This window comes from Globicephala melas, chromosome 5 (assembly GCF_963455315.2).
Source record: "Globicephala melas chromosome 5, mGloMel1.2, whole genome shotgun sequence".
Classification (NCBI taxonomy): Eukaryota; Metazoa; Chordata; class Mammalia; order Artiodactyla; family Delphinidae; genus Globicephala; species Globicephala melas.
The window spans coordinates 89,358,308-89,373,764 of NC_083318.1; the positions used below are offsets into that span (position 1 = coordinate 89,358,308).

Here is a 15,457-nt window from a genome sequence, read left to right on the forward strand (position 1 = left end):
ACATGGTCATAAAAAAAATATTTTTAACAAATATCAAAACGTACAAGGCAGACACAATGAGTTTCAATAAGAGGCAAATCCTTACCTATTTCCTTCTCACTTTCAAAAGCCGTCATGGGTCGGATATCCTCAGTTACTTCATGTTCTTCGAAGACCATTTCTGGCTCAGTTATATACTTAGCAGTGGGAGAAGATGCCGTTTTCTTTCCCTTATGAGAACCAACATGTGTTCGAACTTCATTCCTTCTGCTTGGAAATATCTCTATATATCTATGTCAAAGCAAAAGTGAACAGGCATAAATGGTACAAAGTAACTTTACATTGAACTCTTTTAAAATAAAACATGCAGGGCTTCCCTGGTGGCCCAGTGGTTAAGAATCCGCCTGCCATACAAATTGTGAAATTTTTTGTTCTAGCTCTGTGAAAAATGCCAGTGGTAGTTTGATAAGGATCGCCACTGGCATTTTTCACAGAACTAGAACAAAAAATTTCACAATTTGTATGGAAACACAAAAGACCCCGAATAGCCAAAGCAATCTTGAGAACGAAAAACAGAGCTGGAGGAATCAGGCTCCCTGACTTCAGACTATACTACAAAGCTGCAGTAATCAAGACAGTATGGTACTGGCACAAAAACAGAAAGATAGATCAATGGAACAGGATAGAAAGCCCAGAGATAAACCCACGCATATATGGTCACCTTATCTTTGATAAAGGAGGTAAGAATATACAGTGGAGAAAAGACAGCCTCTTCAATAAGCGGTGCTGGGAAAACTGGACAGCTACATGTAAAGTATGAGATTAGAACACTCCCTAACACCACACACAAAAATAAGCTCAAAATGGATTAAAGACCTAAATGTAAGGCCAGCAACTATCAAACTCTTAGAGGAAAACATAGGCAGAACACTCTATGACATAAATCACAGCAAGATCCTTTTTGACCCACCTCCTAGAGAAATGGAAATAAAAACAAAAATAAACAAATGGGACCTAATGAAACTTAAAAGCTTTTGCACAGCAAAGGAAACCATAAACAAGACCAAAAGACAACCCTCAGAATGGGAGAAAATATTTGCAAATGAAGCAACTGACAAAGGATTAATCTCCAAAATTTACAAGCAGCTCATGCAGCTCAATAACAAAAAAACAAACAACCCAATCCAAAAATGGGCAGAAGACCTAAACAGACATTTCTCCAAAGAAGATATACAGATTGCCAACAAACACGAAAGAATGCTCAACATGATTAATCATTAGAGAAATGTAAATCAAAACCACAATAAGATATCATCTCACACCAGTCACAATTGCCATCATCAAAAAATCTAGAAACAATAAATGCTGGAGAGGGTGTGGAGAAAAGGGAACACTCTTGCACTGCTGGTAGGAATGTAAACTGATACAGCCACTATGGAAAACAGTATGGAGGTTCCTTAAAAAACTACAAATAGAACTACCATACGACCCAACAATCCCACTACTGGGCATATACCCTGAGAAAACCATAAATCAAAAAAAGTCATGTACCAAAATGTTCATTGCAGCTCTATTTACAATAGCCAGGAGATGGAAGCAACCTAAGCGTCCATCATTGGATGAACGGATAAAGAAGATGTGGCAAATATATACAATGGAATATTACTCAGCCATAAAAAGAAACGAAATTGAGTTATTTGCAGTGAGGTGGATGGACCTAGAGTCTGTCATACAGAGTGAAGTAAGTCAGAAAGAGAAAAACAAATACTGTATGCTAACACATATATATGGAATCTAAGGGGAAAAAAAAAGGTCATGAAGAACCTAGGGGTAAGACAGGAATAAAGATACAGACCTACTAGAGAATGGACTTGAGGATATGGGGAGGGGTAAGGGTAAGCTGTGACAAAGTGAGAGTGGCATGGACATATATACACTACCAAACGTAAAATAGCTAGCTAGTGGGAAGCAGCCGCATGGCACAGGGAGATCAGCTCGGTACTTTGTGACTACCTAGAGGGGTGGGATAGGGAGGGTGGGAGGCAGGGAGACGCAAGAGGGAAGAGATATGGGAACATATGTATATGTATAACTGATTCATTTTGTTATAAAGCAGAAACTAACACACCATTGTAAAGCAATTATACTCCAATAAAGATGTTTAAAAAAAAAAAAGGAATCTGCCTGCCAATGCAGGCGGATCTTGCTGTGTCCCGGAAGATCCCACATGCGGAGGAGCAACTAAGCCCATGTACCACAACTACTGAGCCTGCGTTCTAGAGCCCTCGAGCCACAACTACTGGAGACCGTGCACCTAGAGCCTGTGCTCCGCAACAAGAAGCCACCGCAATGAGAAGCCCACGCACCGCAACGAAGAGCGGCCCCCGCTTGCCGCAGCTGGAGAAGGCCCGTGAACAGCAACGAAGACCTAACGCAGCCAAAAATTTTTTTTTAAATAAAATAAATTAAAATAAAACATGCATACATATTATTTCTGATAGCTAGCAAACAGAGGTGTCCAAAGACAACAGGTGGGGCATAAAGTAAAAATGGACATAGATATTCGCCCATGAAAAAGTACTCTCAACAGAGCAGGTCACTGATTTAATCCTCCCAAGATAAGTTTTCTTCATATACATTTTAACAAATGTTTTCTACCCTGTTTTGCTTCATGCGGACAAATACGCAAAGGTTAACTGTGTGTATGAAAAGAATCTAGTGAGAAAGGTTTCATTTTGTTTTTCACAGTTGATTAACAATCTCTTGAGGTCTTACAATTCAATTCTGTGAAAATTATTCATATGTGTTTAAGATATTAAAAGTCACAATATATGAGGAGCTAACTTCTCCCAGGACTTCACTAAGAGGCTAATGAGAATTAATGAACTAAATGTCAATTCTAACTTGCTATCTGTTTGGCTGTGGAACTGTTAAATCCAAGTTTCTGGAACCAGTTTTCTTTTTCTCAACAATGCTTTTCCAAATTAGGTTATTAAGCTTGAATTGTACAAATCCTTTGCATTTACAGACCCAGATGTGCAACATTTCTTAATTTACTGAAGAGATCTATACACTGCCTTGATGTTCCCACATAAAAACATATTACTGACGTGTTCCCAGTTATAAGAAAATATGAAGAGTACTAAAAGAAAATTAAGGGGGGCGGTGTGTGTTTTGCATGTATTTTCTTCATTAAAAATTTTTTAATAAAGACCTTTGAACCAATTCTATACGTAGATCCTGAAATAGAACGACTTTGGAATGACTTTTTTAAACTTCAAAGAATTCAAGAAAAAAGGTCAGAAAACAAGCAAGACAATGAATTAAAATTTGACACTTTTGAGTACTCCCCCAAAGTTAAAACACAAATGAGCACACAAAAAAAGAGTAAAATAAAAGAGAAAAAGAAATAAAGAAAACTAAAAAACAGAAATGAACTCAACCCATCACTACGTGTATCCTAGTGTGATGTGACATGCAGTATACAGTATTGCCTATAGAGTATCTATATCAAAATTGTTAACCTGAATCAATCTAAGACTTTAGGTCTAACTTCCAGTTTTCAGGAAATAATAGAGGATGCAAAGGAACAAGTTAAGTGACACTGTGAGGAAGCAAAAGGATAAACACAGGACGTGAGACACTGTACAGGACAAATGACTCAATTTCTTCAAAAGCCAATTGCATCTTGAAAAGGGGGAGGGGAATTCCCTGGTGGTCCAGTGGTTAGGACTCCATGCTTTCTCTACCGTGGGCCTGGGTTCAATCTCTGGTCAGGGAATTAAGATCTAGCAAGCTGCTCCATGCAGCCAAAAGAAAAAATAATAATAATAAAAAGGGAGAGGGAACATAAAAATAAAGGAAATGGGGATTTGCTCTAATTGAAGAGAAATGGAAGCATAACAATCAAATACAACGTATGGACCATGTCTAGATTTTGGTGAGGGAAAAAAAAAAGCAACTGGAGAAAGACATTTTGGGTATAAACGGGAACATGTGATTACGGACTGGCACTAGATAATAAATTATCACTAATTTTGTTAAATGTGATAATATTGGGATCATGTAAAAATGTTTTCTTAAAGATGCATAAAAACAGATGCAAAAAAACAGATGCAACAAATACAACAAATGTTAAGAATTTGTTAATCTAAGTGATGGGCATTTGACAACTCATCATACTACTCTCTCTACTTTTTCTGTGTTTAGATAATTTTACAGTCATATTATACTGCATTCATCAAAACGACCCAGTGTATTGGCCAATATGATCCTTCTGCATCATTAGTATCTGCTTCACTCACCGGTTGCCAATTTCTTCCCTGTGTTTCAAAAGGGCTTGGTTGGCCATTTCTGGTTCTTCAAACTGCACATAGGCTTCTCCTGTTTTTCTTCTCCCTCTATAATCCATGACAAAAGTAATGTCTACTATGTTCAGTCCTAGGATGTCAAAAAATTATTACAAATTAGTGCTGCTAACAGGAGCTTTTTTATTCTTAGACTTAACACATTCATTCACATACTAAGAATTTCTTTTTAAGTTTATTAGTAAAATTGTGGGCCTATTTTGCCAGTCCCAAAGCTGAATACATGCCTAATGGGAAGAAAATTATTATGCAGCCAAAAGCTAATAACACCCACACATTCCCAGAACATTTAGGGTCCAAGCAGTCCATCTAAAACACACAATTTGTTTTTTTGCCATTAGTTATATACAGAGATTTAGACTAACATCACTACTGGTGCATATTTTACCCCTAAGATGATAATGCTTTTTTTTTTTTTTTTTTAAACGGACGTGCTGTGCAGCTTGCAGGATCCTAGTTCCCTGACCAGGGACTGAACCCGCACCCTCAACAGTGAAAGCGCAGAGTCCTAACCACTGGACTGCCAGGGAATTCCCTAGATGTTAATGCTTTTAGATCATATAAATCACTATTGTCTAAGACAAATATAGCCACTCTCATGAGAGGATATTTTCCTCAATAGTAAAAAAAAAACAAAAAAAAAAAACTCCACATTAAATTATTTTGAAATACGACACCCCCCAAAGATCAGTGTTTTAGGTCAAAACACTTATATAATCTATAAATACTGGCAATCCAAGTGAAGAGTTCTCCCCTAAACAACCTAATATAACTGCATGCAGTTACCAGGAGAAGGTTCACCTAAGATAAAGAAGGAAACAATGGGGGGAAAAGATATGAGGCCCCAAACACGATATAACTGAAAAGCACCTGCGAAGAAGTCTATAATGTCTTTCTCATTGCAACTATAAGGAAGTCCTCTCAAACGAACCACACCATCATTTACCACAGGTGTAGATTTGACATGCAGGCTCTTCATTAAGGCATCCACATCTTCATTGTTTATCTCATATACTAAGAAAAAGAGCACAAAAGGTATGCAATATTTACATAACAAAGGAAGAAGCCATTAAAAAAATAATCACACTGGGTGGGTTATCCAGGAATTTAAAAACTAGTATTTTTAACCTTACGTACTTCTCTGGAGAAAATAATAAATGACATTTATCAAGTATTTACTATGCGCCAGCTGTAACATCACAACTTCTGAAGTAAACTGGGTCAACACCCTCATTTTATAGATAAGAAACTGAGATTATTTGTGTGCTTCATTTTCACACCCTGGAAAAGGGTTTTTCATAGAATCTAACTACTTCACTATTCATAATATCTAACACAGGATCAAATGAAGCTGCCTTGAAAAGTACAGTCAATGTAATGAACCCGAAAAGCTATAACACGACTTCACATACCTTCCACATACCGCTGCCCCATGTACATGCGGTGTTTTTCTAAGGCTTTTTGCACATCCTGCTCTGACTCCATTTCAATTAAGGCATCACCCCTTCGTTTCCCATCTCTATTTAAGAGGAAGTGGATTCCATTCTCACCATTGCGAATTCTACAGTCTGAAAGTATGTGAGTAAAATCAATTAAAACCAGAAATCAAAGTTTTAGATCAATCATACAAGTCACTAGAATTGCAATCTTCCAAAACCAAAACAAAGCAATATCCAAAATGCCTGTCATTTTCCTTACACAAACCCCCATTACTGAAGACGTCCAAATGCTGATGAGCTGGTAGTCTCTATAATGTTCCATGTGGAGAAATAAAGCGAACCTTAGCACAAAAGCTTATGACCCCCAGATCATTAAATGGCAAATCAGGCTAGGCTCAATACAAAATGTAATATGGACTTCCAAATGCTTCTACAATCAGTTTCAAATCACTTAAGGAATTAAAATATGGTTTCTGCATAAGTGTCTTCTTTCGTTATGATCATATCCATAAGAACTCTAATATATCTCCTATAAGAATAATTTAACTTTTCCCCCTTTTCGTTACCAAAGAAAGACATCCCCATACTGCACACTACTTATACTGGGAGCAAGCTGAAGATGTAAGTGGCTTTATAAACTGCTTGATCCACACAAATGCACATCAGGTACTTAATACAGTGTTACATTGTTTTAGAACATTTAAGGCAACATCTTCTAAAGGCTTCTTAAGAGGGAGGAAAATTAAAAATCAGTCAGATACAGAAACTTTAACTACAGATGCATAAACCTTCAAACATGTTATTAAGGGAATTATATCACTTGCTAAGTGATCTTGTATTCTAAATGTATGTTATTACATAAAAAGCTACTCAATCTATATTCTCACTAACATATTCCCGCTAACAGGTTTCACCTTTTGATATGTACGTATTAAAACTTCAGAGAAAACTGGTTTTGCATCATGTAGTTTTTTCACATTAAAATTTTTTCGGTATTCAACCTGGTATATATGACAAATGATACACATGATGTCACTATGCATATGTAACCAGCCAGAATGAGACAATTCCCATGTATCAAATAAGATGTCTACAGCACAGCCTAACTTGAATTTTATGGGACTACCTTTCAGTCAGATGAAATTACATATTCAAAACATACATAAAATATACCTGAGAAAAAGCTAAGCACATCTTCTACAGTGCACGACCACGGTAATCCTTGAGCTCGAATGAGATAAACGTCATCCACTTCCTCTCCTAACTTGGACGGAGGCAATTCATATTCAGGGAGAGGTGGAAGGTCTTCCAGGTAGGTAGTTTTGGACTCCTTCCAAGAGAAATGAAGAAATGTAGAAATATTTCTTGAACAACCTACTTAGAAAATTTATTTTCAAAGTTTGTTTCTACAAATTAACACCCTGGATATTATTATTTGGGGACCATTAGTATTTCAGAGGCAAGAAGTAAAATTCACAAATCTAACTCATCCTATTTTGGCTTAAATTGTACATCCTAAAGCAACAAGCATGTATAGCCTAATGGTTTGGCAGGACATAAATTTTATTCCAGGCTTGTTTTTAAATTCATCAGTCCCGAAGTACACCTCATAATAGTGTTTTAGTTAAGGCAGGACAACAGGGGTCCCTTCAATTTAACAAATATGTATCTCCTAATCACAGCACACCATAATTAGGCCCTCATCTCAAAAAGCGTACCATCCAGACTAAGACAAGCACACAAGACAGATGCTTTAAGGGCTATAATTAAGATACAAGATATTATAGAAATTCATAACAGAGCACCAACAGAAGAATCAAGACATGATACGAGATGAGCCTTGAAGGAAGGCTAGAATTCTGAGAGAAATATATAAAGGATAGGCATTCCAGTTTGAGAAGTGAGGGGAAGAAACAGTATGAACAGAAGCCCATTTGCAAAACAGCAATAATTCCATTTGGCTAAACTGTAGGGTACAATTAGGAGCCAAAGAAGATGAGCTGGCAAAAAAAACTGGGTACCACACAGCAGAGGAATTGAGGGTTGAGCTCAGTGTGTGTCGTAAACCTGGTAGGTAAAGGGGAGCTAATAAAAGACATTTAGAAGTGTGTAAATCAACAAGACAGCAGGATGCTTGGAAAGATTAATTTGTCAACTAGTATGTCAGACCAACTGAATGAGGGAAAGATCATAAAAGGCAACAGCAGTAGTGTGAGGTAACAGGAGCCTGAGACATACCCAAAGAACTCTATTTTACAACACTAAACAAAAACCGAAATGTTATAAGATTCCAACAAGCACAACCATAACCAGGGAAGACAACTCAGGTTTTAAGACTTGCACTCTACTAGGCTAAGGAAATAGATTTCTCTGTACCATCCTACCATTTACATGAAGATTTATGTCTAATTTTAAGGAGTCAATGATAAATGTAAACCTCTAGCAGAGGCCTCATACATTATTTAATAAGAATGCAACAAGCACTTCAATTATCAACATGGGAAGACAACTCAGGCTTTAAGTCAAGTGACTTGCACTCTATTGGGCTAAAGAGAGAGATACTTCACTCCTTTGTATATGCCCATCATTTTCATGGAAATTTACACATAATTTTATGCAATCAATAATAAAAGTAAGCACAGAGGCTTACTTACTAGCGGAGCCTCAACAGATCATTATGCTAGTCAAATTCACAGAAAAAAATAATCAAGTAAAGAGAGTAACCAGGTCACAAAGGCTTATTAGAGACAGTTTTTTTGTTGCTTTTTTTTTTTTAATAAGAGCAACATTCCCCATTTTCCCAGAATTCCATAAGCATCACAAGCTTTCACTGAAAAGGGCAGCAGAAAGTATTGGGCCAGGATTCAAATCAATTAGCTCAGCCACTGGCAGACAGCAGCCACGCTGATTAGCTTCCCAGTTTCCCTAAGTTCAAGGAGAAGCACAAATTGAATTAACAATAATATGACCCAAGGCATCAGGAACATGGTAGTCAAAAAGTGTGCGGACATTTCCCAGATGCCACGTAAGAAGCAGAAAAGAAAGCTTCCTACGAGGCACAAAATATTTGCAATGGGAGTACTTAAAGCACACACTGACTCAAAAAAAAAAAAAAAAAAAATACTGTAGACTCACTCCTGGGTCCCCAAACCATCGCCTCAGCCCCAGACGCCTCCTCTCCTCGGTCCCCCTCCCCCAATGTCAGTCTCCAAACTGTCCTTCCCATCAGCGGTGACCCATGGTCCTAAAGGACCTTCTGTCAGAGGAAGTGAAGGTGCAGAGGTGACCTTCAGTAACTGGGGCAGCCCGCCTTTCCCAAGGGACACGAGAGCGAGGAGAGCGCTGGGGTCCAGCCTCCTTCCCCACGAACCTAGCCCACGCAAGTGTGTGCGTGAACCTTCGTAGCAGCGGGCCGCGAGGCGCACCAAGGGCCGCCCAGGCCTAGTGCTCGGGCGGCACGGAGAGTCCCAGCCCTCCGGGGGTCCGGCCTCCCAACTTCACCACCTGCGGGCGGAGAGCGACAGAGATGCGCGGTGGGGGCGTCAACAGCCTCACAAAACCTACCATGGGCGGGCGGGAAACAAGGCCTCAACATTCACCCCCAGCCACACTTACACTGCCCAACCGACCAGAGACTCGAGAGGAGAACAAAACAAGGAGAAAACCCGAGCGCTGGGAGACCGTCCCTTGTTCTGGGGCCCAATAGGAGGACTGGGCGGGTGAGGGTGGGAGCGGGCGGGGGGCTGTGGCGCGTGCCGCGGATTCCCAGGCGCGCACGCGAGGCGCACGCGGAGGGGCGCGGGGGCGCGTGCGCACTGCCGGGGAAGGGTCCCGCGCGCGGCCCCTCTCGGCGCCCACGTACCTGGCTGTAACCGCGCGCCGGGCCCGCCGCCGCCGCCGCCAGCGACTGCGGCAGCAGAGGGGCGCGCAGGGCCGGGTAAGAGGCGGCGGCCGCGGCGGCGGCGGAGGCGGCCGCTGGGGGAGGCCCCGCCAGCCTCCCGGCCGGCACAGGCCCAGTCTGGAGGCCCCGCGTGTGAGAGGCGGCGGCCGCGGCGGCCCCGAGCAGCAGCAGCAGGCGGCGACGGCCCGAGACTCCCGAGGGGAATGAGCCGGCGGCCGAGTAGAAGGGCAGGCAGGCGGCGCCGGTGCGCCGGCAGCTGCTGCAGTTGCAGCCGCAGCCCCGGAGCAGCGCCCCGAGCACCCAGCGCGTCCCGGCCATGGACTCCGGAGGCGGCGCGGGGCCTGAAGGCGGCTGCGGCTGCAGCGTGAGCGGAGGGGAAGTGGAATCCAGGGCCGGGGAGGGGTTGCCGGGCACATGCGCCGCCGGCACCAGGGGCAGCGGCGAGTCGGGAGGAGGCGGAGGAGAGCGCGCTGCTCCGCCCGGTCTCCGCCCTCGAGGCGGGGCGGGGCGGGGCTGCCCGCGGGCCGGGAGGGGCCGGGGGCCGGTATGATCGCCCGGTTATTCTTTCACTTGGTGGAAACTGAGGCCTGAAGAGGACGAGGCTTCCTTCTCTGGAGGGCTGAGCCCTGGAACGGATATCTACCGACGCTCTGCACTTTCTCCACAGTCTTGTGACGTGAGGGGCAAAAGGGCCGTTCCTGGAAGGAATTGTGATACTCTGGTTATAAAAAGAGGTTGGGATAATACTGGCGGAGATTTAATAACGCCCCCTCCACGCCCCCCAGCTTGGGTTTTGTGCGGAAAACCAGCTTTCTTTGTTTTAAAATGAAATCTATAGATACTTGTTATATGTTAATAACGAATACAGGTATTCCTCCGCTGGTAGAAAGTTCACAACAGGCCGCTTCGCTTTTACCGAAGACCCATATTAGTACCTATTTTTGCTAGTGGAAAGAAATGTGATTTTCACTTTTATGGGAAAAGGCGAAAATTTAAAATAGTAGTCGGCGTTTGTTTTACAGCAGCCGTGGTAGAGGCTGCAGTGGCATCGCCAAGCTCTGTCTTGGGAAACTGTACTCAGCATCTCCCTGCTATAGCTTTGAACTGTGTATTTGAACATCTGTGCTTTATTTCCTTAGCAAGATGTCTTCCAGGGTAATTGCTTCCTCACTTTATGCCATTTTGGCTTCCAAAAGGTTTCATAGGAACGCTCTGCTTTCGGACAGCAGGTGAAACCTGTATAACAAAGATTAAAGCCCCTCCTGAGGTTTCAGGAATAGACAGGCAGAGGTTTGCGAAGGAATGGTTGTGCAGTTTTCCTCCTCCTGTGGCCAGGACCCCTCTCAAGGAAGTTCAGAGAGTGAAAAATAGAAAAAGCTAAAATTTTAAAACTTTTTATTGTGGAAAATCTCAAAGAAAAGTATAATAAACTTCTAGAATTTCAGAAATTATATCAACATTTTTCATTCTTGTTTCATCTCTCTTGTTTAAAATATCTGGACTATTTTAAAGCAAACCCCAAAGATCATGTCAATCATCCTTTCAGCATTCATCTTAAACTGATAATGACTTAAAGGGGAAAAATGACATTCAGATTAGTTGTGTTAAAAAAATTCAACTGAGTAAAATTTAAAGATATTGGCTTTATCCAACAATTCAGGAATTGGGCAGCATCTCATCTAGTAGGTAAAAAGGAGCTGTATAAAATGAAAGACTTTTATAGGCAGAAGAGGGCGGGACAAGGAAATCACACTAGCAAAAAGTGAATTGGGGGGCTTCCCTGGTGGCGCAGTGGTTGAGAGTCCGCCTGCTGGTGCAGGGGACACGGGTTCATGCCCTGATCTGGGAGGATCCCGCATGCCGCGGAGCGGCTGGGCCCGTGAGCCGTGGCCGCTGATCCTGTGCGTCCGGAGCCTGTGCTCTGCAACGGGAGAGGCCACAACAGTGAGAGGCCCGCGTACCGCAAAAAAAAAAAAAAAAAAAAAAAAAGTGAATTGGTTGTGTGAAGGTTGCTTTCCTTTAGGGCGTAGTTGGGGTCAATCGGGAAGACTACCTCACTAGTGCTGATCAGGTAATTCCTGATTGACTAGTTTAAGATTCCATTTCTGCAAAAGCCCGAAAGTGTAATTAGGTTTGGTGATGTGGGGCTTAGCATAAGTGACTCCATTTTGGACCTGTTTTGTTTTTAACAGCTGGTTTAAAGTATGAAAGACTATTGCATTTAAAGTTTGATTGTTTACTCTGGCCTACTTTTAGGGAAAGGAAAGTTCAGTATTTCCTAGAAAACCCTTTCCTCACCAAAAAAAGTGAAGAACAGGAAAAAATCTGATTGGCTTGGCTCTATGGACCTGGAATATCAAAGAGAAGGGAACTTCTGCAAGATTTAGGAATCCTAGAGTTTGTTTTTTCCTTAGATTTCCCATTCAAGAAGGAAAATGGGTTAGCTCTTCATAACAGATTATCACTACTACAAATCACAATTTGGGGACATGTTAGGGATTCTGTCCATATTTACAGAATCTTGCCTTCATCTTCTTAATAGCCAAAACCATCATCCATATTGTGTAATTCTGAGTGGATTAGAAACCTAAATACATAGAGTGAAATCTTACAGATTATAATCAGGAGTAACACCTAACTACCAAAATGGAAAGCTTTAGTTTTTATTTAGAGGAAGTTGGGAGAAAATAAAAGAGAAAAGAAACTAACTTTGAACACTTAGTCATTCATCTAACAAACACTTATTAAGTGCTTTTTGTGTTCCAGGCACTGTGCTATGCTCTATGCATTCAGGGATACAATAATAAGTTTACAGACTAAATATCAAAATGATGTTTAGACTTACATATGTTTGGATTATATAAAGAGAGAATAGCAAATTTTGAAAATTGAAACTAATGTCTTATGGAACACCAGATTTTAAAAGTTGTGTTAATAAATATTATTTTAAACCCAAATAACTATAACTAGTCCTCTTCAGTGCTAATTTTATTATGGAAATAAAAAGACTCTTGAGCAAAAAAAAAAACTACATTGAGAGACTTCTTGAGTAGGGTTATGACAATGGAGATGAAGAGAAGAAGGAAGATTTGAGAGATTTTTTTAGGAGGTAGAATCAACAGAATTTGAGGCTAGATTAGAAAGGGGGAATAGTGTTTTCTGTTATTTTGTTATTATTTAGAACTCGGAGGGATGGATGGCGATGACCTTCATACCTGGGAAAGTTTAGAATTCAATATAGATATATGGGAAGCAAATCAACCCCATTTTGGGTTAAGCCAGAGAAGTCTGTCCTAGAAATATTTATTCAGTAGCTGTCAGTATAAATGAAGCTGCTGGTTGAATGAGATTGCTAGGACTAAGTTTAGAGTGAGAAGAGAAGAAGGCCTAGAAACAAGGCTTGAGGTACTACAACACTGAATGCCCCGTACAGGAAAATAAACTAACAAAAGGGGAGAAAGGAGCAGCAAGAGAGTTAAGAGTGAATTAAGGAAAGCCAACAGAGTATTTCTGGAAGGAAATAGATAGTATTCAACAGTGTCAAGTCCTTATTAAGATCAGGATGTACTCATCAAGTGAGGTGAGAACAAGAAAAAGTCTTGGATTTAGTGATATGGGAAGGTTTCAATAACCTTATCCACAATTGTTTGGGGGAGTGAGAGCAGAGGCCAGAAAAAAGCACAGGTGAAGAAATGGAGATAGAAGTGCAAAATAAGTTATTTTGTAGGTGAAAAAACAATAAGGCAGTAAAGGAAGTATAGGTCAAAAGTGGCTTTTGTTTTGCTTTGTTTGGATTAAACTGAATGAGAGTAAAGCATGCTGAAATGCTGGCGGGAAAGGATTCAGATGATAAAAATTTGAGTAACCAGAAGAAAATAGGCATAATTGGTGTGTGGGTTCCTAGAAAGGTGAAAGAGGAGAGGCATCAAAGCTCAGAGGCAGAGATTAGCTTTAAATAGGAGAAAGCTCCTCCACCGTTTCTATGATAAGTTAATCATAAAGCACATTGTTCTTCTAGTGTGGTCATTTAGCACTTATTACAGTACTAAATACAGAGTAGCACTGAGAGGGTGTCAGCCTGCTTCTCTGAGGAGAATTCCTGAGGTAGAACTACTTAGTCTAAATTGGTGTAAAGAAACACTGGATTTGGGGGAGCGTAAGGAGAAGGAAGGAGAAGAACGACTGCCTTCCATCACTAGGAAAGAATGTTCTAAAGAAGCCCTCTTGGCTCTAAAGAGCACATTATTAGGAGCTGGGAAAGGAGCTGGAAGGGGACAACTGTTCTAATTACTAATAAATAAGTGAAGGAACTCATTTTATTTTCCATGCCCCTCAATCCTTAAAGGTGAACACACTTTTTCTTCTGATATGCAATGAGGTTGAGTTAATCTCAAAGGATCCCACCCCACAGCTACCTTTGCATTTGAAAGAAACAAAAAATCATGAACCATGGATGTCAATAAGCCTAGGGTGGCAAAAGGAAAAGGAACTGAAGTCAAGTACCGTAAAGAAATGGTGCCCATTTGTGTAACCTGTGATTAAGGTGCTATTCATCATCCAAGATTAAAGGAAGAAGTTTATTACGTTGAGTAGATACAGAGAACTTCAGGAACTGAAGCTACCAGTTACTTCCAAGGAAAGACAAAGAGGTGCATTTTATCACCACTATCACTGCTTTATTCTTTTATCTGACAAGAAAAATTGATCCACTGGATCCACAAGCTCAAAGATTTGTTTCTGCTGCAGTGATGTGTTTCTTAGGTTAACTTTGTCATTTGGTCTATATTCACTATTAACAAGTCCCATGCTAACCAATTTTTATCTCTCCCATAGATTGCATTTGGATAACCCTTCTGTGATGGAATAAAAATAATAATCATAATATTTATGATTGACACATAACAGACCAATAAACCTCTAAATACCGCAGCTTCTTCACTTATTAATATTAACTTGTTAATTAAAAGCTTTTGCACAACAAAGGAAACCATAAACAAAACAAAAAAACAACCCTCAGAATGGGAGAAAATATTTGCAAACAAAGCAACTGACAAGGGATTAATCTTCAGAATATACAAACAGCTCATGCAGCTCAATATCAAAAAAACAACCCAATCAAAAAATGGGTGGAAAACCTAAATAGACATTTCTTCAAAGAAGACATACAGATGGCCAACAAACACATGAAAAGATGCTCAACATCGCTAATTATTAGAGAAATGCAAATCAAAACTATACTGAGGTATCACTTCACACAGGTCAGAATGGCTATCATCAAAAAAATCTACGAAAAATAAATGCTGGCGAGGGTGTGGAGAAAAGGGAACCCTCCTGCGCTGTTGGTGGGAATGTAAATTGGTACAGCCACTATGGAGAACAGTATGGAGGTTCCTTAAAAAACTAAAAATAGAGCTACCATATGACCCAGCAATCCCACTCCTGGGCATATATCTGGAGAAAACCATAATTCGAAAGGATGCATGCACCCCAATGTTCATTGCAGCACTATTTACAATAGCCAGGACATGGAAGCAACCTAAATGTCCATTGACAGAGGAATGGATAAAGAAGATGTGGTACATACATACAATGGAATATTACTCAGCCATAAAAAGAAACGAAATTGGGTGATTTGTAGAGATGTGGACGGACACAGAGACTGTCATACAGGGTGAAGTAAGTCAGAAAGAGAAAAACAAATATCGTATATTAACGCATATATGTGGAATCTAGAAAAATGGTACAGATGAACCTGTTTGCAAGGCAGAAAT

The 15,457-nt window shown here is 40.6% G+C and overlaps 2 protein-coding genes across 4 annotated transcripts in view; both read right to left on the bottom strand.

Moving 5' to 3' along the window:
- The window catches only part of GRSF1 (G-rich RNA sequence binding factor 1), a 37,225-nt gene extending 27,097 nt beyond the window's left edge, over positions 1 to 10,128 (bottom strand). For 2 of the 3 annotated variants that reach the window (XM_060299442.1, XM_030877816.2), the window contains exons 1-6: positions 9,648 to 10,128; positions 6,959 to 7,115; positions 5,759 to 5,914; positions 5,217 to 5,360; positions 4,284 to 4,419; positions 86 to 270 (exon numbers count right to left, since the gene is read on the bottom strand). In XM_060299442.1, the coding sequence (XP_060155425.1) occupies positions 86 to 270; positions 4,284 to 4,419; positions 5,217 to 5,360; positions 5,759 to 5,914; positions 6,959 to 7,115; positions 9,648 to 10,004 (1,135 nt within the window). In that variant the 5' untranslated portion in view covers positions 10,005 to 10,128. Of the gene's footprint in view, positions 1 to 85; positions 271 to 4,283; positions 4,420 to 5,216; positions 5,361 to 5,758; positions 5,915 to 6,958; positions 7,116 to 9,349; positions 9,368 to 9,647 lie in introns of those variants that run through there. The other variant, XM_060299443.1, reaches the window with a different exon arrangement.
- Positions 10,129 to 10,242: 114 nt separating this feature from the next.
- The window catches only part of LOC115864403 (uncharacterized), a 38,245-nt gene continuing 33,030 nt past the window's right edge, over positions 10,243 to 15,457 (bottom strand). Inside the window, exon 5 of the mRNA XM_060298699.1 lies at positions 10,243 to 10,384. The gene's annotated coding sequence lies outside the window, so the exon portion shown is untranslated. The remainder of the gene's footprint in view (positions 10,385 to 15,457) is intronic.